Source organism: Jaculus jaculus, chromosome 10 (genome assembly GCF_020740685.1).
Source record: "Jaculus jaculus isolate mJacJac1 chromosome 10, mJacJac1.mat.Y.cur, whole genome shotgun sequence".
Classification (NCBI taxonomy): domain Eukaryota; kingdom Metazoa; phylum Chordata; class Mammalia; order Rodentia; family Dipodidae; genus Jaculus; species Jaculus jaculus.
This window is the reverse complement of record NC_059111.1, coordinates 9,224,123-9,247,128: the sequence shown is the minus strand read 5'-3', so window position 1 is coordinate 9,247,128 and position 23,006 is coordinate 9,224,123. Positions and strand designations below refer to the sequence as shown.

General features: G+C 41.5%; 1 protein-coding gene across 4 annotated transcripts in view; it reads left to right on the top strand.

Moving 5' to 3' along the window:
• Positions 1–23,006, top strand: part of Vps13c (vacuolar protein sorting 13 homolog C) — a 163,087-nt gene that overhangs the window by 70,279 nt on the left and 69,802 nt on the right. For all 4 annotated transcript variants that reach the window (XM_004662514.2, XM_004662513.2, XM_004662516.2 and 1 more), the window contains 15 exons: positions 335–494; positions 1,304–1,420; positions 2,630–2,733; positions 2,906–3,073; positions 3,505–3,809; positions 5,774–5,921; positions 7,367–7,475; positions 11,674–11,807; positions 13,128–13,284; positions 14,986–15,065; positions 15,883–15,942; positions 16,604–16,760; positions 19,363–19,479; positions 21,866–21,969; positions 22,345–22,512. In XM_004662514.2, the coding sequence (XP_004662571.2) occupies positions 335–494; positions 1,304–1,420; positions 2,630–2,733; positions 2,906–3,073; positions 3,505–3,809; positions 5,774–5,921; positions 7,367–7,475; positions 11,674–11,807; positions 13,128–13,284; positions 14,986–15,065; positions 15,883–15,942; positions 16,604–16,760; positions 19,363–19,479; positions 21,866–21,969; positions 22,345–22,512 (2,088 nt within the window). The remainder of the gene's footprint in view (positions 1–334; positions 495–1,303; positions 1,421–2,629; positions 2,734–2,905; positions 3,074–3,504; positions 3,810–5,773; positions 5,922–7,366; positions 7,476–11,673; positions 11,808–13,127; positions 13,285–14,985; positions 15,066–15,882; positions 15,943–16,603; positions 16,761–19,362; positions 19,480–21,865; positions 21,970–22,344; positions 22,513–23,006) is intronic.

The following is a 23,006-nucleotide window of genomic DNA, read 5'->3' as shown; positions in this document are numbered from 1 at the left end:
GGTCTTATCCAATCATAATAGCCCATTGACGGCCCAGGAGCCATGCGTGGGTGGAGTATGAGGATCGCCGTGATTGGCATGGGTGGTGTTACGACCATGTTGCTTGAGAGTGGAGTAACTTCGCCAGTTTGATGCTCTCAAGAACTCTTGAGCGTGTTGGTGTTGTCCATTGCCCTCCATACATTGTCCTTGCCTCAGGGAGTGGCACCTTCCTCCAGTTCCCAGCTGCAGAGAGCAGATGCCAGCGTGGCTGGCAGCCTTTGGGTTCACTGTGGAGACCACAGGTTGCAGTTGGTCAGAGAGAACTAATCATACCTTTTTAAAACTCCTGTAGGTGGCCTTTTCTTCCTTAAATCTGTTGCTACAAACACAAGCTCTTCTCTCTTCTCTTAACTACTTGGCCACCATCGTCCCATCCGAGGATCAGAGGATGGGTGTTACGAAGGAGGTGCGGCCTTCAGCTGAGAAGCAGAAGCACTCAGCTCTGCAGAGAGGTGAGCGGCCGCCGCTCTCCCTGGTGACTGAAGCCAGGGAAAACAGCGCGGAGGGAGGGTTCATTTTCGCTCGTGGTTTCAATCCATGGTCACTTAGTTCTGTTGTTTCTGGGCCTGAGTGTTGTGACCAGGAGGGTGCAGGAAGCACAGTGTCACCTCCTGGTGGGCAGAAGGCACAGAGGGGGAGGGGAGAGGGAGGGAGGCTGTAGATAAGACCTGCTCCGCAGTTATCTGCCTCTTCCATCTTGAGTCTCCACTGCCTCCCAGTAATCCATCAGGGTGTGCACCCTAACGGACAGACCTGTTGAAATTAGTCTTCATGGTCCCAGTCTGAAAAACCCACCACCGGGCAACCAGACCTTCAACATATAACCTGTGCTGGGCCTTTGAGATTCAAACCATAAGTGTGTGGAAAAGACTTTCATGTTTCTTGTTAGGAAGGGTTTTGAAGCCTAGAGCTAATGAGGCTCTGAGAGCACAGTCAATTCAGTAATTTAAATACCATCACACCCTCTGCTGTCCTTTCCTTAAACTTACATTGTGCTCAGGCAACTAATACAGAAAGGGGATTGAGTTGGGTGTGGTGGCGCATACTTCTGATCTCAGCTCTTGGGAGGCTGAGACAGGAGAATCATGGATTTCAGGCCAGTCTGGGATACATAGTGATCACACACACACACACACGCACATGCACTCACACACACACACCCTCGTGTATGAATAGAATATGGTCTGTTTGATAGAAGGAAGGAACTTACAGAATTTGGATGAGTAGGATGCACTGTGATAGGATTTTGTTTTATTTTCAGTGATGGCACCCTCTAAAGACAGTGACATTATTGGCTTTAGGCTGTTGGCCAAATTTAATGCCTTCTGTGTTACTGTTGGTGATGAGAAGAGCAATATTGCGGAAATCAAGATACAAGGTAATCATTCTTATAGTATTTATTACTCATTTAAAAATAAAGTTTTGCTTATCCCCTCCCCTCCCCGCCTGCCCCTCTTCCCTGGCCCTGTTGGAGAGTGGGCACCGAGGGCTGTAATCGGGAGACAGCTGGCAGGATGCAGGCGGACGGGGCTGTCCTCGGGGGGACAGATGTCCAGCATCTTGCCGTCAAGTGAAACCACACACCTGTGCTGTGGCCCTTTTGCGCTGTTTCATGGTGGAAGGGTCCAGTGTCAGTGTGGGATGCTGCTTACGGGCCGTGAGGGCTGTCAGCTCAGCGTTAGGTGGCGGTCCATGAACATGTTTGGCTTTTACTGTCATGTGTTTGTGGTGTAACCGATTAACTCCAGCATGCAGGCATGCACTCAGTCACCAAGCTGCCTCCCAGCCCTGCAGCAGACTTTAATGAAGAAGACCCCTGAGTGTGTTGTTGTGTTGTTTAGGCAGAAGCTGCAAAAACTCACTGAGCACTTTTTTTTTTAAAATCAATTTATTGTACTCTGGTAATACCAGATTACAGTGATACCAGATTAATTAACTTCTTTTTTTTAATGTTTAGAATTTTTAAAATATTAATTTATTTATTTTAGAGAGAAAGAGAAAGAGAGAGAGACAGACAGAGAGGATGTGCACACCAGGGCCCCCAGTCACTGTAGACGAACTCCAGACGCATGTGCCACCTTGTGCCTCTGGCTTATGTGGGTCCTGGGGAATCGAATCTGTGTCCTTTGGCTTTGCTGGTGAGCACCTTAACCACTAAGCCATCCATCCCTCCAGCCCCAGATTAATGAAATTCCTTATGGATTTACAAACCAAAATGCTAATGTTTTTCTTTATCTTTTTCGAACTGGTAGTAAAGCTCCTTGTCTGAATTTGATCTATGAAGCATTCGTAGCTCCATGTGAATGGCTGTGTATAAGGGACTGACCTCGCCACTTTCCATTTACTCACCTTAGGTGACCTCTCCATAGGATACGTTTTATCTCAGAGGTCTGATAATTCATATAATTATATTTTAATTAATTTATATGCTTGGTGTTTATAAAACTGAACATATCTACTATTATAACATTTATCAATTGGGAGTTCAGTCATTCTTATATTTTAAAAAATAATAACCTCAAATAACATATAGTAAAAATAAATATCTTCTATCTGTAGAATAATACTCGTATACTTTTTCTTTCAGGCCTTGATTCCTCCCTTTCTCTTCAGTCAAGAAAGCAATCTCTTTTTGCCAGGCTGGAAAATATTATTGTCACCGACGTTGATCCTAAAACAATTCATAAAAAAGTAGGTACCAACGAATACATATTTAGAATTTTTATTATTGCATATGACATTCTGTTTTATTAAAAAAATCTAACATACTTAAGGAAACCTTCCTGTAATGGTTTATATACACGTCTTTTCTGAACAAGGTAATGACTTTGCTGGATGAACCACATTCACATCTGTTTTCCAGGCTGTGTCAATCATGGGAAATGAAGTTTTTCGTTTTAACCTGGATCTCTATCCAGATGCTACCGAAGGGGACTCTTACTCTGACATGTCCAAAGTGGATGGTGTGGTGTCACTGAGTGTGGGCTGCATTCAGATCGTCTATCTTCAGAAGTTCCTTATGTCACTTTTGGTAAAATTGCTCTTTATGTGTTTAGATTTCAACTTAGCCACCAATAAGTGTTCTGTTGTAAACTGGAGGCTCTAGGTGGTCATTGTGCTCAGTACGCCTCATGCTTCCATGTGAGTATAGAGGCCAAACCCTCTCTCATATTGGAAATCTGAGTCGCTGAAGGGTTTTTGCCTAGGACCAAAATTATTTTTTCTAGAACTTACAGAAGTCAAAATCTTGTGTGCTAAATTTATAAAACATATAGCCCCTGCTTTCCTTAGTGACTCTCATAACTATATAACTGTGGATGGTCAGTGATTCCTCTCTGACTTTACAAAAATAGGGTTCAACTTAAAGTCATCTAGTGGAAAAAATTAGCATGTGTATAAACATGATGTTGTTTACAGATGTGCCTGTTTTTCTCTTTGACTTTCTTGTGCACTTGTCCATAGAACTTCCTGAACAATTTCCAGACGGCCAAGGAGGCTGTGAGCGCGGCCACTGCCCAGGCTGCGGAAAAGGCCGCCACGAGCGTGAAGGATCTCGCACGGCGGAGTTTTCGTGTTTCGGTCTGCGTTGATTTGAAGGCTCCGGTTGTCGTCATCCCGCAGTCTTCCAGCTCCACCAGCGCCATCGTGGTGGATCTTGGATTAATCAAAGTTCAGAACCAGTTCAGCCTGGTGTCGGGTGAAGACACCTCCAGTCCTCCAGTGATCGATCGAATGGACGTGCGGCTCACACAGCTGAAACTTTCTAGGTATGTGCGAGCCGTGGTCATCGCCTGAAGTGTTGTGCTCGTCTTTCTGTGATACTTTGTGACCAAGAACTTCATACCACACGAGTTTCTATTACAAAGAACCAGCTTTTAAATCAGCCTTTTATTTTGGTAATTTTCAACCCTATGGAAAAAGTATAAAAATAGTACTTTGAGGTTGTGCACACATTCTGTGTGTAGATTCACCAGTTTATCATTTACTTTAATCTGTTATGATTTTAATCAGTTTTGCTAAGCCATCTGAAAGTAGACTCCTTGATCCTTTGCTCCTAAAATACTTAAGTATGTGTTTGCTAAAAACAAAGACCCTTAATTTCATATATTAAACATAATAGGATTAAATTCTGGAAGTTAATATTGGGATGCTGTTTATGGTACAGTCAGTATTCGGGTGAGGTCGGTTACTGTAACCACTCCATGCAGAGCCACACAGGTCCTTTATTTGTGTCCTGTATTACTGAGGGGACTTCTGTACTCACAAGCAGTTCTTCACCCCTCTGTTCAGCGCTCTGGGCGGGGCGGTGGTGAGGAGCGCAGTGGCTTGGAGCAGCTCCCGGCAGGAGCGCCGCCCTGTGGCTTGGTGGAGCTGTGTGTCCCGTAGGCGTACTATGTCCTCAGTGCTAATGCTGTGTGGCACCTGATGACTCAAAAAGATTCACAAGCCATCAAAGGAGATTTAATTATCCAGGATAAAAGAGATGATTATCAACCAAGTCAAGAAAATAGTGCTGGAGGAGAACTTTCTGAATATTATTTTCTCTTTGTGTGTGTGTGTGTGTGTGTGTGTGTGTGTGTGTGTGTGTGGTGGGGAGTTGTATGCACACATGTGTGCATGCAAATGGAGGCCAGAGGTTGACATCAAGCGTCCCTCTTTCACGTCCCACCTTTTCATTTTGAGACAGGGTCTCTCTTTAACCACAGCTGACTGACCTGGCTACTGTAGCTAGTCAGCATGCTCAGGGGGTCCTGTTTCTGCCTCCTAAGTGCTAGGATTAATAGGTGGGCTGCTATGCCCACTTGGCATATACGTGGGTTTTGGGCACCTGAACTTGGGCCCTCATGCTTGTGTGACAAGCTCTTTACTGATGTAGCCATCTTGCCAGCCCGCACTGCTGTTTTCTGTGGTCCAAGTAGCAGTCTATATACTGTCATGCCTCACGTAACAGTGGACATCTTCTTTGAGGACTGCGCCGAGACGTCACAGGGTGTTCTTACAGTAACATAGATATGTAGACCAGTCAGTGTGCTCTGTGACGTAATCAAGGTGCACACAGGTTGTATGAGTCTGCTGCCAGTGTAAGATGACAGATTTTTATGGTAAACTTCTCATGTAAGTAGAGTACAGTCCCAAATGAGAATGTGCAGAAATGAACACCAACCAGTAACGTTTGTTATATACACGAGACTTGAGAGGGAAGCACGTTCTCCGAGGAAGTATTATGCACCACACACAATCGTGTGTGCCGTTACACGTTACACACATGACAGGAACGAGTCACATATTGCACTACGACTGCATGGCAGGTTCAGCATCCCCTAAGTAACAGGATGTGTCCAGCTCCGTTGTCTTGGGAGAGCAACGAGGTGCGTGTGGTGGTCGTTGACTGAGGCATCATAATGTGGCTCAAACTGCACTATCCCTTGAATAACTGTATTTGATGATTTCTTGCATCTCTGCAACTGTGTGAATTTGTTTTTAAAAATGTTCAGTTCTCCACCTATCTGTGGTTTAAAGAAAAGGTTTTCTTAATGATTCCTTATTCATCACTGTTTTAATGTGTCCTTGTTGGTGGGTTGTAGATTAAGTTCATTACAAATTCAGTTTTGAAAACACTCAAGCTGTAGCATTGTTTCAAGTAAGCATTAAAGTAGCATTTCTTGATTTTAATGCTGTCGTTCATTCCTGCCTGTGATTGCGCATCCATGTCATTTCCACTTTTCTCCAGGACAGTGATCCAGCCAGGCATCTCCCATCCTGATATTCAGATATTGCACCCAATTAACTTGGAGTTTTCTGTAAATCGAAATCTAGCTGCAAATTGGTACTATAAGGTGCCTGTTGTTGAAATTAAAGGATGTCTTGATTCAATGAATGTAAGTACATGAATAAAATGAAATTTCATTATTAAAATTTTACACTGAAGACTTGTTCAGTCTGAGTCCAGATCAAATGTACATGATTTTACTGAATCCAACAAGTTTCAGTGAGACATTGTCTGGCAAGGTCATTACTCTTTAGTAGAATTTAATCTCCATTTAAGTGTTTAACTTTAAAATCTGCTATTCATATGCAGTGTAGACATCTCTGGAAATTATTATTGTCATATCAGATCCCCTCTTACGCTGTATATGAACAGATACTTTTAGGGACATCTAAGTCCTTAGCTGATAGCTGTAGTAGTGAGGAAAATGCCTATTCTTTATTTAAAACATAGAACGTGAATTTGTGGCTGGCGAGATGGGTTATTGGTTAAAGGCACTTGCTTACAAAGTCTGACAGCCCTGGGTTCACTTCCCCAGTACTCATACAAAGCCAGATGCACAAAATTGCACATGTATCTGGAGTTAAGTTTACTGTGCCAAGGGGCCCTTTCTTCTATCCCCAGCCCCTGCTTACAAATAAGTAAAAATAAAAACATTCAAAAGTGAATTTTGTGGCTGAAGAGATGGCTTAGTGGTTAAGGTGCTTGCCTGCAAAGCCTAAGGACCCATGTTCAACTCTCTAGATCCCATGTTAGCCAGATGCACAAAGGGGAGGCAAGCACATGATCATACATACTAGGTGGCTCATGAGTCTGGAGTTCAGTTGTAGTGGCTAAGGCTCTGGTGTGCCAGTTGTTTCTCTCTCCCTCTGTCTTTCTCTCTCTCTTTCCCTCTGTCTGTCTCTCTCTCTCTCTCTTTTTTTTTTTTTTTTTTTTTGTGGTAGGGTCTCGCTCTGGCCCAGGCTGACCTGGAATTCACTATGGAGACTCAGGGTGGCCTCGAACTCATGGTGATCCTGCTACCTCTGCCTCCCAAGTGCTGGGATTAAAGGCGTGCGCCACCACGCCTGGCCTGTCTGTCTCTTAAAAATAATTTTTTTAAAGTAAATTTTATATACTTTCAGAATTTGATACTTTAAAAGTGAGCAGATTGTTCACAATTAAATTTCAGTAAAGCCGGGTGTGGTGGCGCACACCTTTAATCCCAGCACTTGGGAGGCAGAGGTAGGAGGATCGCCGTGAGTTCGAGGCCACCCTGAGACTCCTTAGTGAATTTCAGGTCAGCCTGGACTACAGTGAGACCCTACCTCAAAAAAACCAAAAAAAAATTTCAGTAAAAACAAGTCAGTGTAGTAATACTGGCTTATAAGTCATATTTTTTTCTAGACAATATTTTGAAAATAAAAATGTTGAAATAAGTAGTGAAATATTTGAGTGGGTAGTGATCGTGTAACTTTTTAGATACTAGGATTCTCCTGTTTCATTACTGGGCATTTCTATTTTAAAATTTCATTTTCAAATGATATATATCTTTTTTTAAACCATCTGTTTCACCAGGTTAGTCTAAACCAAGAAGATCTTAATCTTTTATTCAAAATACTAGCAGAAAATCTCGGTGAAGCTACTGACCACTTGGATCCAGTGAAACCAAGAATACAAGAGATAGGTAAGAGGCCGACAGCAGGTGGCCTGAGGCACGTGTCTATTTATTTATAATTTAACATACAATAAACAGATGGTAATTTTTTACTTTGTGGTGCTGAGGATGGCAGCTAAGGTCACGCACATGTTAAAGGTATGTATACTGTACCACTGACCTACATCCCCAGCATGAGACAAAAAATAAACACAAATAGACAAGTCTATAGTCATGAATTGTGATTTGCATTCCTAGAATATAGAAAGATGTTAGTGAGTGAAGTTAGTTGTAGACTGTTGGTACACTTTAGCTAAATAAACAGTTACTGTTTGCTTTTGATGTATGTAAGTTGGGAGAAGGCCATTGTGAAGGATGGCTATCAATCGGTGGTGGATTTCTGTGGTTATTACTGAATTTGTATGTTCAATACAAAAACACTTAAAGACACAAGCTGTGGCAGCACAGCCTTACCTAGTTTTCATGCCAGGTTCAGTAGGCTTGGTACAAGGGTGCAGGTGCCAGAGAGTACCGCCTGTGCAGGCTGAAGGGCCTGAGGAGGCATGAGAGACTGCCAGAATTCAGTCCTTAGCACCCAAACATCAGTAACCCTAGAAACTTGCAGAGAGCTGGGAATTTCCAGAGCTCATGAAAACCGGCAAGCTCTGAGATCGAAGACTCAGACTCAAGCAAGAACAGGTGAAAGTGATAAAACGGACACTCACTGTCTCACTCTGACTAGCGCAGGCCAGCACTTTCCATACAGTGCTTGCTTGGTGTGCTGCGTGGGACATACGCATGCACACACCACACATCCACTAAAAACAAAACAAAAGATGGGAAAGATAATTAAGGCTTAGTAGTAAAATAGCTAATGGAAGTTGTTGATAAGTCACCATTTTTCAAGGATAGTAAACATTGCCCTGCAATAAACATGCCAGAGAATTTAAATGATTGTGGCCCTTCTGACTTAACGATACTGATCAGATGCCTTTGTAAGCTGTTATGTATGTGCATCTGTATGTATGCATGCTGAGTGGACCATGCACATGCACGTGTGCCTCTTATCTTTTAAGCAAATGGCAGCCCGTGTGCGTGTGTGTGTGTGTGTGTGTGTGTGTGTGTGTGTGTGTGTGTGTGTATTTAAAGTCCTTTGCTGATTTCTCGTGAATTAGCTATTTTATGTCAGGTATGTGCTGTGTATGGATCTCCTCCTCTGTTTTTTGTTGTTTTTAAATTTATTTGAGAGCGACAAACAAAGAGACAGAGAGAGATTGTCCTCTGTTTTTATGGGTTCCTGGTATTAGGTTCTGTTGACGCATAATAATTTCCTCAGCAAATCTCCACTTAATTGGCATTGCAGGTTGTTTTCAACATCTCAGTCTTGACCATGCTACATTGGATAGCCTTACACATGTACTTTTCATGTATATCTATAGGGTAACACCAGTGAAAGGCTATGTAGTCTTTATTAATTTAAATTTAGAGAACAGCTAATTAAATCAGTAAATGTTTTAATAAATTAAATTGTAACAGTTAATTAAATCAGTAAGTGTTGTAATAAATTATTTTTAACTTTTTGGTAGATTTTCTGATTGCCCTTTTGTTAATTATGGACTCCCTATGATGGTGTTTTTCTATACGGACGTGTTAGAAGTTTTTGGCCATTTGCCAAGTAGAAAATATTTCCTTGTATGTTTTCATTGTTGATTTTACTATGCTGTGACCTACATGTACACAAAGCAAAGTGTATACCACAGTGATTTTTGAAGGCACGTGTGCGGTCAACATGATCACGTCCCCAGCACCTCGCAGGCTTCTGTCTGTCGCCTCTTCCCGGCAGTACCAAACCCTGCCCCGCCCTCCACTCACAGGCCACCGTCCTTCTGACTTGTGACCCTGTAGGCAGATTGATTTCACGTCTTTGTCAGTTCTGTATAAATGGAGCCGTGAAACATTTGCTCTTTTGTGCCTTGGCTTCCTTATGACATTGGTGAGATTCAGTCATTTCGTTGTCCATAATAGTTGTTTTTGTCTTTTTATTCTTGCATTAAGTTACCTGAATTGATCTGTCGTCTTGTCCGTCTTAGCTCTGACGGATGTCTCGGTTGTTCAGGTTTTGCCCATTGTGACTCAGTTGTTGTGAATGCTGCTGCTGCCTGTGTCTGCTGGCGTGTGGACCCTGCCTCTGGGCTTACATTCCATGGTTTCAGTCACCTGTGGTCAGTATGGTTTGTAAATGAAAAAGTATAAGGATAAATAACTCGTGGGCTACAAATGTCATTCCAACCTGCCGGGCTTGTCTGTGCTCTATGAACCACTTGGGGCCATCTCGGTCATCAGACTGACCAGTGTAATGCCATAGTGCTGTGTTCAAGGAAGCCCAATTTTACTTAATAATGACGCAAAGTACAAGAGTAATAGGAACTGATTGTTTGCACTGTTGTTATAGTACATTGTTGTAACCTCCTTATGTCATTATTATTGCTGGTTCTATTGCTGCACCTTATTTACAACTAACATTATTATAGGTATATGTGTATAGGGAAAATTTTAGGGTATATGGACTCCAAAATTTCTGGTGGCAGGCATCAGCCTGGGGTCTTGGAATGTCCCCTCAGAGAAAGAGGACAGCTGGACTGTTTTAGATACAAACTCAGAGGGGAGTTACTGAGCCATCTGTAAAGTTTTATAGCTTCAGGAATGGATGCCAAAGTCTTCAAGCAGTTTTCACAGTGGCTGCACCAGTGTGCTTTCCTAGTGGCAGTGTGAGGCCTGCAGTTCGTTTGTCTTCTCCCTGACGTGGCACTGTGACACTGCGGGCCAGCGCTCTTCCTGTGGTGCTCGTCCCCTGGGTAGGGACATAGGTGAACATCTTCTCAGACGCTTCCTGGCCACCTGAGTATTCTCTTTTGAGACATGACTATCCAAACCAAATCACCACTGCCATTTTATTGGGGTGTTTATCCTTTTTATTGGTATATGGGAGTTTTGCTTAATTCATTCTTGTATGTGTTAGCTGTATGTATTTGTATACATGTGGAAATACCTTCTTCCTGTCTTTGGATTTTCTTTTTAATTTCTTGATATGTGTTCTCATTAATAGAATTTATTTTCAATAAATTCATTATGTAGGGTCTTTAAAAATGATCCATGCTCTTTGTTTTCCACTGAAGAAATATTTATGTATCTAGGAATTTTTTTTGGAAAAGTAAAGTATTTTCTAGGATAGTGTCCCTGACTCATACTCTGCTTGGGACAGTGCTGAAATAAGATGGCGGATAAGAAACATTGTTCTATGCATTTATTTACCCAAATTAGGAGCAGTGGTCTTCCCACAGGGGCCTCAGGGGAGGGCCACTCTTCAGGGCTCTGGTGTGCTGTGTTGGTGGTCAAGTGAGGCGCTGCATTGGCGTGCTGAAGGAGGGATGTGCTCAGAGTGAAGGCTGTGTAGTCAGGCGGACGAGTCCCGACTCCGTCACCCTCAGTCTTTGTGACACTGGGCAAGGTATTGAGTCTGCCTCAGCCCGTAATGTGCTCATCTGCAGAACGAGGAACATGAAGGCTGTTTTCAGAATTGAGTGAGGCAGTTCATGTGTAGCTCTTCCCACAGCCTGGCACACAGGTCCACACATAACGATGAGAGCTGCTAACTGTGGTTGTGTAGTTACCGATTATAAGACAACTTCATAGTGTTTCTGATTGCATGAGTTTGAGAACAGAACCCTATTTGCAGAGCTTTCCCTTGATGTCTTAGTGTAGCATGAGAGTCCCTCTCCTTTTTTCTTGTCCAGCTTGATCCCGTGCCATCCCTCTTGATTTAACTAGGTCAAAGTCCTTTCTATTTGCAAGACCCGTCATAGCTGGGTGAGCTCCCACACTTAGTTGTTGGTGGAGTGACTCCTCCTTGGTGAGTGTCCTCCAGCTCTGCTTAACTGACACCTTTGCTACTCCCTTCTTTCCTTGGATTAGGCCCAGCTCTTTGTTTTCTGTGCATTTGATATAGAGCCCGTTAATATTTGCCTGCCTCGTGTACATAGGTATGGCCTACTTACTCCATTTGTATTTCTTTTTTACTAAACCATGAGCTTTCTTAAAGCCAGAGCTGTTCATTTGCGGATGTCCGATGCCTTTACCAGGTCCAGAGTTGTCATACTTGTCCCCAGTAAGTATTTGCAAAGGAAATGTGTGAATAGAAGTGAATGAATTTTTTTTTAAACATCTTTAGGTGAAATTAAAGAGCCTCGTGAAAGTTCTGTGACACAAGATGTGCGTCCTTCCCAAGATACTGTAGCAGCTGGAGTGGAAGAAATCAGATCTGTAGATATCATTAATGTACTTCTAAAATTTGAAATTAAAGAGGTGTGTAATTTTCATCTGTCTTTGTAAAATCAGGTGAATAACAGAATTCTATTAAGATAAGTGTACAAATAATTGATATGTTTGAGAAAACCTTTGACTATTACATAAAGCAAGGGTCTTTGTGAAAGTTTAGGGGCTAAGAAGATGGCTCAACTGTTAAAGTTTATTGTTTGCAAAACCTGCCGGGTTCAGATCCCTAGCCACTCCTCAAACAAAGCCAAATGCAAAAGAGTGGCACAGTGATCTGACAGTCATTTGCAGTGGCAAGAGGTTCTGGCATAAGCCATGCACGTGCACATGCGCACACATTAAGGCTGAGTTGTACGTGGGACATACAGGGCTTCATAAAGAAAACAGCATTTTCTGTGTGTTGCTTTTCGGTGGAATGGACTTGCTTTGTATACTCACATAAGAATGGCAGTGGAGGAGAACGGTGATAGAGAACTCCTTTGCGAATATTAGCAGCTCTCATAGAATAAAAGGTAAATTCTAGCTGGGCGTGGTGGCACACACCTTTAATGCCAGCACTTGGGAGGCAGAGGTAGGAGGATCATGGTGAGTTTGAGGCCACCCTGAGACTACATAGTGAATTCCAGGTCAGCCGGGATCAGAGTGAAACCTGACCTCAAAAAAAAAAAAAAAAAAAAAAAAAAACACACAACACGAAAAAGTAGAATTCTCCATTTTTAGAAAGTTGTATTACTCCGTAGCTGGGTGTGATGGTGCATGCCTTTAATCCCACTACTCAGATGGCATAGGTAGGAGGATTGCTGAGATGACACAGTGAATTCCAAGCAGCCTGGGCTAGAGCGAGACCCTACCTTGAAAAACAACAACAAAATAAAAGAAAGAAAGAAAGTTGTATTACTCCCACCCGCTTCCCATTTACAGCTTCCTGCGCTAAGTAAGTAGACTCCTCCTTTGCTCAGCCACGCCCGCGTCAGAGCTGGGCTCTGAGCTCCAAGTGCGCAGGTGCTCCCCTTTCTGTGCCCACGTGCTCAGGTTGGGCCTTCTGGAGCCTGTGTGGATGGTAGGGAAGGGCCTAAGCAGCTGCCGCCCTCAGACAAGCCTTCTGTCAAATGAACCTCTGGGGATCAGGCCACACACTTCCTTTCCTTTTTGTACTTTGCCTTTGAAGACCACTAGAAAATAGTGATGCTGCTTCAGAAGCCTTCTGAGCTAATGAACACTGGGCAATTCTTCAGGCATAAATATGTTCGCATTGCCATCACTGTGGGTAGTTATTAAATTCTGGACTTTTTCCTTCATTGCATGTTAATGGAGTAGATTGTGTTCATTTTGGTGAACTTATTCTTTTAGGTGGTGCTTACTTTAATGAAGAAAGCAGAAAAGCAAGGAACACCTTTACACGAGCTAAGTATCCTGCACCTTGGAATGGAAACCAAAGTGAAGACCTATGACATGACTGCTAAGGCTTATCTTAAAAAAATTAGCATGCGATGTTTTGACTTCACTGGTAAGTGTGAAGTTGTCTTAAATCAACATTAAACACACTGTATCACCTTGGTTATTTAGGTAAAATTTATGATACTAATTCCAACAAATTAAGATTGAAAAAATACATACTTAAGTAGAAAGTTTATAAAAAATAGAACATGCATCTTCCACGTCTGTGTCTAACACTTGCGTATGTATAGCAGGCACGTTTTATTACAGCCATGCCATGAGTGCAGGAGACCAAGTCCCTAGTATGCAAGTAAAAAATGTCATAATTTATTAGGGAACCTGGATTACATTCATTTTATCCATTTGTATTTATTTTTTTATTTTTATTTTTTTTTTGGTTTTTCAAGGTAGGGTTTCACTTCTAGTTCAGGCCGACCTGAAATTCACTGTGTAGTCTCAGGGTGGCCTCAAACTCACAGCAATCCTCCTACCTCTGCCTCCCGAGTACTGGGATTAAAGGCGTGCACCACCACGCCCGGCCATTTGTATTTATTTATTTTAAATTAAAAAAAAATGAAGAGAGAGAGGGAAAGAGAATGGATGAGAATGGGTGAACCAGAGGCTCTAGCTGCTGCAGACAAACTCCAGATGCATGCTGCACTTTGTGCATTTGGCTTTACATGGGTGCTGGGGAATCGAACCCAGGTAGTTAGGCTTTGCAGACATGCACTTTAACTGCTGAGCCATCTGTCCCAGCCCCTATTTAATTTTTTTTAAATTTATTTTTATTTATTTACTTGAGAGACAGAGAGAGGTGACTGTGCATACCAAGGTCACCAGCACTGCAAATGAACACTGGGTGCATGCTATCTTGTGCATCTGGCTTCACGTGAGTACAGGAGAAGCAATCCTGGGTCCTTTGACTTTGCTGGCAAGCACCTTAACCTAAGCCATCTCTCCTGACCTATTTTAAATATTTATTTATTTGCAAGCAGACAGTGTGTGGGTGGTAGGGGGAATGCCAAAGCCTCCTGCTGTTGCAAACGAATTTCAGATGCATTGTGCCACCTATGCCTCTGGCTTTACGTGGGTACTAAGTATTGGACACTGGCCCTTAGGCTTTGCAAACTGTTGCCTTAACTGCTGAGCCATCTCTCTAACCCTCATTCATTTCTTTCAAGTTATATGCCTTTTCAATCTGTTTTCAGTTACATTAATATGTATAAAATGAAAATTAAATAGTATGTAAGTTGATATAAGGAGGGATTTAATATCACCTGCAAGTCTTGTTTCTTTCCAGATAAGTTCTAAGTTGTTCCTGGGTACCCTGGACTTGCAGCATTTACTTTGTAAATTGTCAGCTATCCAACTGAGACTTGTGAAGTTAAAGTTTATAAGTACTTAGTAGAATAATTTTTAAAAGGTGAATCTGTATTGAGAATGGTCCCAACTTTTGATGGATTTTTTTGTTTTATTCTGTAATACATCATTGTTTGTTCACATGAGATTAATCCTAGAAACACCTCAATGTATTAGCTGTTTAACTGGCCAGTGCTTTTTGCTTTTTTTTGTTTTTAATTTTATGGAGTTTCATGTTTTCTTTCTCTTTTTTGAAGCCAGGCTTACTGACATATGATTATGAAGCAGTATAGTTTGTTTTACCTCTATACAATTATATGATAAACATGTCTGTGAAACTGGGTAGTCCTATTTTAAAAGATGTTTGAAGTGTTGAAGAGATGTGACAGTCAGCCTTCTCTGTCTTTTTTAGACTCTAAAGGGGAGCCTCTCCACACTGTGAGCTGCTCCAATGTGACTGATGAACCCCTGCTGAGAATGCTGCTGACCAAGGTACCTGCCTGCTCTCTTGGCTTCCTTACTGCGTGACATGTGAAGTGATCTATTGCAGTGCCTTCACATTTACATTGCTACTGCCTCCCTGAATGAAAGCTTTCGTTCTGAGTTGGATGATAATCCTGTGTGTTTTCATGCTTTTCACAGTGAAGTTGTGGTGTCTAGGGTTAAGTTCTCCCTGCCTGCCTATGTGGCTAGACGGATGCATGACTCTCCCTGATCTCTGTGCACTAACATTCCTTCCAGAGTAGAAGAAGGACCTTGAATTTTTGCAGCAATAGAATGAATGACACATGCTTATGTTGTCAGTATTTTTTTCTTTTTTTACTATGTTCTTTATAAGAAATGTACTTGGGCTGGAGAGATGGCTTAGTTGTTAAGGTGCTTGCCTGCGAAGCCTACGGACCCATGTTCTACTCTCCAGGTCCCACATAAGCCAGATGCACAAAGGTGAGGCAAGCTCAAGGTCGCACATGCCCACTAGGTGGCACAAGAGTCTGGAGTGCAGTGACTGAGGCCCTGGCACACCAGTTCTCTCTCTCTTTCTAAAAAGAAGTTAGAAACCTACTTCTGCATAAAAAAGAAATGTATTTATACTATTTGTTGTTTATTGTTTTAGTTAAGGTGTCACTCTAAGTTCACACTGACCTGGAATTCATTCTGTAGCTTTAGATTGGCCTTACACTCTCAGCAGTCTTCCTACCCAAGCCTCCCACGTGCACTGCCCAGCTGCTTACACTATTTTTATCATAGACTTTGAAAAGGTGAAAACAGTGTCTTCAGTGTGTGAAATGTCATTATCCTCTATTTCTAGGCAGACAGTGATGGACCAGATTTTAAAACCATTCATGAAAATACCAAACAGAAACTAAAGGTAAGTCTTCTAGAATATATTGTAGAACTGGGTAGTAATGAGTAATATGGCTGGATGGCCATTTCCATTGTAGATAGGAGTTCTAAAATTAGAGTAAGGGTGGCAGTTATAATAGACATAATATAAATGGGTAAAGAATTTAAATAGATGTCTTAGAAAATTTGAAAAGATTGTTTTTCAAATGTAAATTACTTGTCATTATACAAATGTCCATTTGAAAGAAATTTTGTTCATTTTAGTCTATGATAGTTATCTAGCCTGGTGTTGACATTAAGTGTTGAAATTAAGTATTGGCTTTAGGATTAAACTAAGATTAACAAAAAGGATAAAGCATGGGCTAGCATGGACGTTTCTTCAGTCCACTTGAGTGCATGTACCCAATCTAGGGTGCTTCCTGTTCTTGGCCAGAACTCATCGAGTTCTATTGAAGTTCAAATTAACGTTTGTGCTAGGTTTTGGCAGAGTATGTGCTTACTGCCTGGTAATTACTATGACATTGTATAGTATTGTAGTAGTAATTAAAAGGAATGTTAAAATAGAGAATCTTTCCTTAAAAGTGTGAGACAGAGCCTCAATTGAACCCTTCTGTGCTAGCTGCGTACGTTGCAGTGAACGCACACTCTCGTGTCTGATGTGTGCCTCTCAATGTTCCCTCTGCTAGGTCTCATTCTCATCCCTGGACCTGGTGCTTCATCTGGAAGCTTTGCTTTCCCTTATGAACTTTTTGTCATCTGCTACTCCGTCCTCTGAAAGGTCCTCTTCTGAGAAGGAGTCCGAGCTGAAACCACTTGTGTCCAGGAGTTCTGCCGTCAAAGCTGGTATTCACTTTTGTGTCTTAGTTTAACACTTCTCATATGCTAACTCACATTTTAAAGATAAAATAAATACCTCCCTGATACTCACCTAGTGAACAGATTTGGTTAGCTTCAGCAAGAGGCAGATTTTATCATGACAGGATTATAGGACAAGTTATTGAAGAATTTTTTAAAAATATTTTTTATTTTTATTTATTTATTTGAGAGCAACAGACAGAGAGAGAAAACAGCAGAGAAACAGAGAGAATGGGTGTGCCAGGGCCTCCAGCCACTGCAAATGAACTCCAGATGCGTGCGCCCCCTTGTGCATCTGGCTAACGTGGGTCCTGGGGAATCGAGCCTCAAACCAGGGTCCTTAGGCTTCACAGGCAAATGCTTAACTGCTAAGCCATCTCTCCAGCCCATATTGAAGAATTTTTAAAAAATATTTTTATTTATTTGCAATCAGAGAGAGAGAGAGAGAGGAGAGAAACAGAAAAGAAAATGGCCTTACTGGGACCTCCAGGCTCTGCAAACAAACTCCAGATGCATGCACCACTTTGTGCATCTGGCTTTACATGGGTCCTAGGGAATCAAACCCAGGTCATTAGGTCTTGAAGGCAAGCTCCTTAACTGCTGAGCCATCTCTCCAGCCTGAAGTTATTGAAGAGTTTTAAACAAAGGTGTTTAGAAGTTATGTACTTACAGGTGGTTACACTGTAGCTCTTACGTAAAATAGAAGTGTATTTACACTGACACCTCTTTAATCTTCAGCTGAGTAAAAGTGAGAAAAGAAGTTGCAAAACAAATACAGTTATGTTTAGTTACACAGTATTGGGTTGACAGCCTGATTTCTAACCACATTTGCATTTCAGTCACACACACGTATTTGTCACACATGATTTGTATTATAAAATATTAGGAATAAAGTATCTTGAGTGAATTTAGAACATGTGACTGTTTTTAATCCAAGTATTATTTAATTATTTTAAATTATTTTTTGTTTATTTTTATTTATTTGAGAGTGACGGGGGGGGGAGGGAGAGAGAATGGGCTTTCAGCCACTGCAAACGAACTCCAGACGCGTGCGCCCCCTTGTGCGTCTGGCTCACGTGGGTCCTGGGGAACCGAGCCTCGAACCGGGGTCCTTAGGCTTCACAGGCAAGCACTTAACCTCTAAGCCATCTCTCCAGCCCTATTTAATTATTTTTAAATATACCATGGACATAGCTGTCTAGTAATTTATTTTTTTCAGATTATTACCAGTTTGAATAATAGCTGTATTCCTGATAATTTAAGTGTAAAGTTGTCAGTATTATTAGATCTCATGTAACGATATGATCATTTAAAACAGTCCAACAGAAACATTATTTTGTTGTATACTAGAGTAGCAGAGTTTTACCTGTTTTTCTCTTGAGGAAGTATCTCACTATATATCCCATGCTGGCTGCAAATTCCTGATCCTCCTTGCCTCAGCCTCCCAAAGGCTGGAACTTTGCAGGTTTGGGCTACCACACCCATTTCTTCTTTGTTTTCAAGATGCTTGACACATTAATCCTTAGAGTAGTGTTTGCCTTTTGTTCCTGTAATGTATCTGTGACATACTTATGACATGGTTACATAAGTGAAAAATCAGTGTTTAAGTTCTTTGAGTAATATTAATCCAAAGAGACAGTGTTCTGGTTTTTCTGTGCATTTTGCCTTCATGGTTTGCTTATCCAACATTAAACGTTAAAAAAGAAAACAACTTGTTTTTGGAATTAAGGACTGATATACCCCGTCCTTTTTCAGTTTTTCAGGAAGTGTCTGTTTCCTGCAGGTAAGATACTTTTGTAGGAAGATGTACTTTTAATTAATCCGTATCTACACTAAAGTAATTTAAGGATATTCATTCAATTGTGATTCTTTCTTTCTTTCTTTCTTTCTTTTTTTTTTTAACAGGGTCTTGCTACATAGCCGAGACTGGTCTTGAGCTCACTCTGAGCTCCGGCTGGTCTCACACTAACTAGGATCCCTTTGCTTCAGCTTCCTAAGTGCTGGGACTGTTGGGATGTGCCACCTGGACTAGCTCAATTGTTCTTGTACACATAGTGTTTATGTTTGTAAAGTGTGCATTTCAAAGTGAATCTACTTAAGAATTGTCTGTGGAGTCATGTAGTCTACACTTAGGCTGCTTTAGATGTATATTGATTTATATATATGCGCCGTGGCATATAATGTGGATGTTAGGAACTTAACATCACTGCTTCAATGTTCATTGATTATTCAGGATCTAATATTGTGATATGAGTAGTTCAGAATAAAAATTTTTGACTAATCAAATTCTAGAATTCGAATATAGAGGGTTTCCTTGTTTTTCCCAAAAGGCAAAACAAATTATAGGGCAGTTTGATTTAGTTAATGGCAGCTACTGAAGTGTGTGTGTGGGGGGTGGGGGAGTATGCTAGGTTTTGTCTGAGTGACATTTGAAAATTAAGTTAAAATCCATACCTATTTTACGTTATCTTAACAGCAACCTTTTTGGTTCTTTGGATACATTGTATGGATTTCTTTTAGTAAATTTGATATTATTTTGTGTTGCATCATCTGTGCCTCTCACCAATCACAGGTTTCTGTTACTTTTCAGCATCCAGTACCAGTCACAGAGAGGACGCGTTTGACTTGAAGGTCACAGCTGAATTAAATGTGTTTCATGTCTCGGTCTGTGATCAGAGGAGTAACATAGCAGATATTAAAATACGAGGTGAGTAATCGTCCTGTGGCATGCGCCCTTCTGTTTCCTTTCATTAGCTTCTAGCAAGATGAGCATCTATGCTGAGGAGTCATCTTTTGGCTTATTTACATTGAAGATTTATGCAAAGTCATAACAAATATCCTTTGAGATGCTAGAAGTAAACTTGTTACGATCCACTGCTGATTAGATGTGCCTTAGGCATTTCCAATATTCAGGTATATCTGGGCTCAGTCTCTTATTATTGTGGTTGCACGTTCAGAATAATGCAACTTGAAACTGAGAGACGAATGTCACAGAGTAAAAAATATCAATTTCCTCTCCCCCATAACTGACTGCTGCCCCATAATGCATGACCCACAATCTCCATGGGGTTGACTTGTATCCCCAATGAGGAAGGCCTCTTCAGAAAAGGAACAGGGAGGAGGGAAAAGATGGTACTGACATGTGATGTTTACATACAAAATATGTCCATATCTAATAGTAAAAACCAGAGAGAGGGAGGAAAGAGAGAGAGAAAACAAGAAAGAGAGAGAGAATTGGTGTTAGAGCCTCAGCCACTGCAGTTAAACTCCAGGTGTGCCAACTTGTGTGCACGTGCGACCTTGTGCTTACGTCACCTTGTGCATCTGGCTTACATGGGGTCTGGAGAGTGGAACTACTTATTTTTTGTAGTGAAGGTTCCTCTAGGTGACGTTATTAGTTAATAATTAGTGAAAAATAACGTAGAAGTTATTTTGAAGGTGCTTGACAAATACTAGCTGATGCACGTCTGCCATCTAGTGGACAGCCCAATGCACTGTGTTCATCATTTGGCCTGACAACTTCCAAGTAAATCATTGTGACTTTAAAAAAAAAAGAATCTAGTAAGTCAATCATATTTAATGATAAACTGGTAAAAACGTCTTAATAGATATCATGAAGTCATTTGACAAAGCTTAGTGCACATCTATAAGGTAAATGAAGAGAAAACATTAAGACAGTGCTGGGTTGCAATCATTTGTACAGAAAGAGAGTAGGGGAGAGAGGCGTCTGCGTTTATATGCTCCTAACGCAGCATGGAGACTGTCCCTATTACTGCTTAAAGAGATTTTTTTGCTTTCCCTTGTCTTTTGTGTATAGTTAGCTGCTTAACATTTTTTTTTTTTGGCTTTCCCTTTTGTGCATAGTTAGTAAAGAAAATAAGTTTGTAAACAGCATTTTGCTCTTTTCTTATCCTCACCATGATGAAAGAATAAAACATTGTATTTATAATGGTTCAGGTTATACCACAAGTTCTGGACAGCTTCCATGGTTCAATTCCTGACACTGGCTAACCTTGAACAACGTTAACTTGCCTTTCTACCCCACTTGTACAAAATGAAGATCGTAACAGTTATTGTTTGGTTTGTTGTGAGGATTAGGTTTGTGCATTTACACATGTATGGACAAGCGCCTGACACATAGTAAGCAGTTGTTACCAAGGTTAGAAAGTTGAGCACCATTGAGCACGTACTCCTGCAGATATGTTTTAGGGGGCTAGGTGTGGTGCTCGGGCTCCTCACTGCTCTTCTCTAGGGCCAATCTCCCTGGGAAGAGGAGCACTTTTAGCAATCATCATGCCTGCAGTCTTGTGAGAATATCAGTTACTTTGAACAGACACCTTAGAAGACTGTAAGTATAGTTTGTTGTAGAAATAGTTGTTTTTACCCATGTTGCAATCAGGTCCACATTGCTGATAGAAATCACCCAACCAAGAGCAGCTTCTGGGAAGAAGAGGTTTACTTTGGTTTACAGGCTCGAGGGGAAGCTCCATGGTGGCAGGGGAAAACGATGGCACAAGCAGAAGGCGACATCACGCCCTGGCCAACATAAGGTAGACAATAGCAACAGGAGAGTGTGCCAAACACTGGCAAGGGGAAACTGGCTAAAACACCCATAAGCCCGCCCCCAACAATACACTCCCTCCAGGAGGCATTAATTCCTAAATATCCATCAGCTGGGAACCTAGCATTCAGAACACCTAAGTTTATGGGGGACACCTGAATCAAACCAGCACAACCCATAAGATAATGTTCATTTATTTCTAGTTATTGGAGCAATAATTCTAATAATCAGTGTTTGAGGTGGTATTGAAAAATACTAAAAATACCAAATGTTAAATGAGTGCTTCTGATTTTGCTAATGGATATGATACTGTTTTATTTATTTCACTAACTTTTTGAAACTGAGTAGTTTAAAAAAATTTCCCAACTTTCATATATGAGATGTGTATAGTACTTGAAGGTGTTAGACCTCCTGCATCCATGGAAGCTGACTGAGATAGATGTCCAGTAGTAGGTTATATCCACTCTGCATGCGGGTGGTACATTGTTGAACTTAAACTCACAGATGCTGCTGTGTACCGTGTCCCCATTAGGGATGGACGCCTCCGTTTCTGTGACACCCCGGCAGACTGACGTGTTCGCCAGACTAGAGAACATCATCGTCAGGAACGCGGATGTCCTGTCCCTCCACAAGCAGGTGATTACCGCAGATGTCTGGGTTGAGCTTAGTTTATTATTTGGATTGGACATGCCGCGGTTTTGTTTGTTCAGCATGCATTTTCCCATTGTCTGACACACGTTACACGGCTTGTTACAATGGGAGCTGATGATGCTGTGCACTGACTTGGAAAAGCTGCTTCTGAGCAGCTCAGTGATAGTTACTTACCACTAATACAGTGACTTTACAGAAATAGGAAAGCATATTATCAAGTAAAATGTTTGTAGCTAATATTGAAATTTAAATTTGTATGTTGTTTTTCATATATGAACATTCAGTGTTAATGAAGTTTGTGATCCAGTGATGAGGATTCTGACATTCTTTTGGTGTAATAGGCAATGGTCTCATTCTTAGGCCGTCTCCATTTTGGGAGATGAAGTCTTCAGGTTCCAGATGACTCTGTATCCAGGTGCAACAGAAGGGCAGGCCTACACTGATATGTCTAAAGTAGATGGCAGACTGAGTCTCAAAGTGGGATGTATTCAAATCGTTTATGTTCATAAATTCTTCATGTCTCTTTTGGTAAGTATATTTTTATATGTATTTATTTCCAATTGAGGCCTAAGTATTTTGCTTACACACCTGAACCTAGGTAGTGAAAATCTTCACAAATAGGTTATCTTTGTCAGCCTTCCATCACTGTGACAAAATACTTGAGATAAGCAACTTAAAAAGGAGAGAATTTTATTTGGACTCATGGTTTAAGAAGTCCATGGTTGCTTGGCTCCCTTGCTTTGGGTTTGTGGTGAGCAGACCCTCTGGATGGAGAGCAGGTGGTGGGAGAGAGCTACGTCCCTCAAGGCTGACAGGAAGCAGAAAGAGAAGAGCGACACAGACACGCATGCCATGATCATAGACATGGTGTGGAGGGGAGGAATAGCTCCTAATGGGCTGTAAGACGGGTATTGGAATATGTGTGTTACAAAAGCAGAAGGGGGAACTATTTAGGGCAAAGAAAGGGCCCAGCATGAGGGGAAAGGGGAAAATGGAGGTGGGCAGTTAGGTGGTGAGTGGGA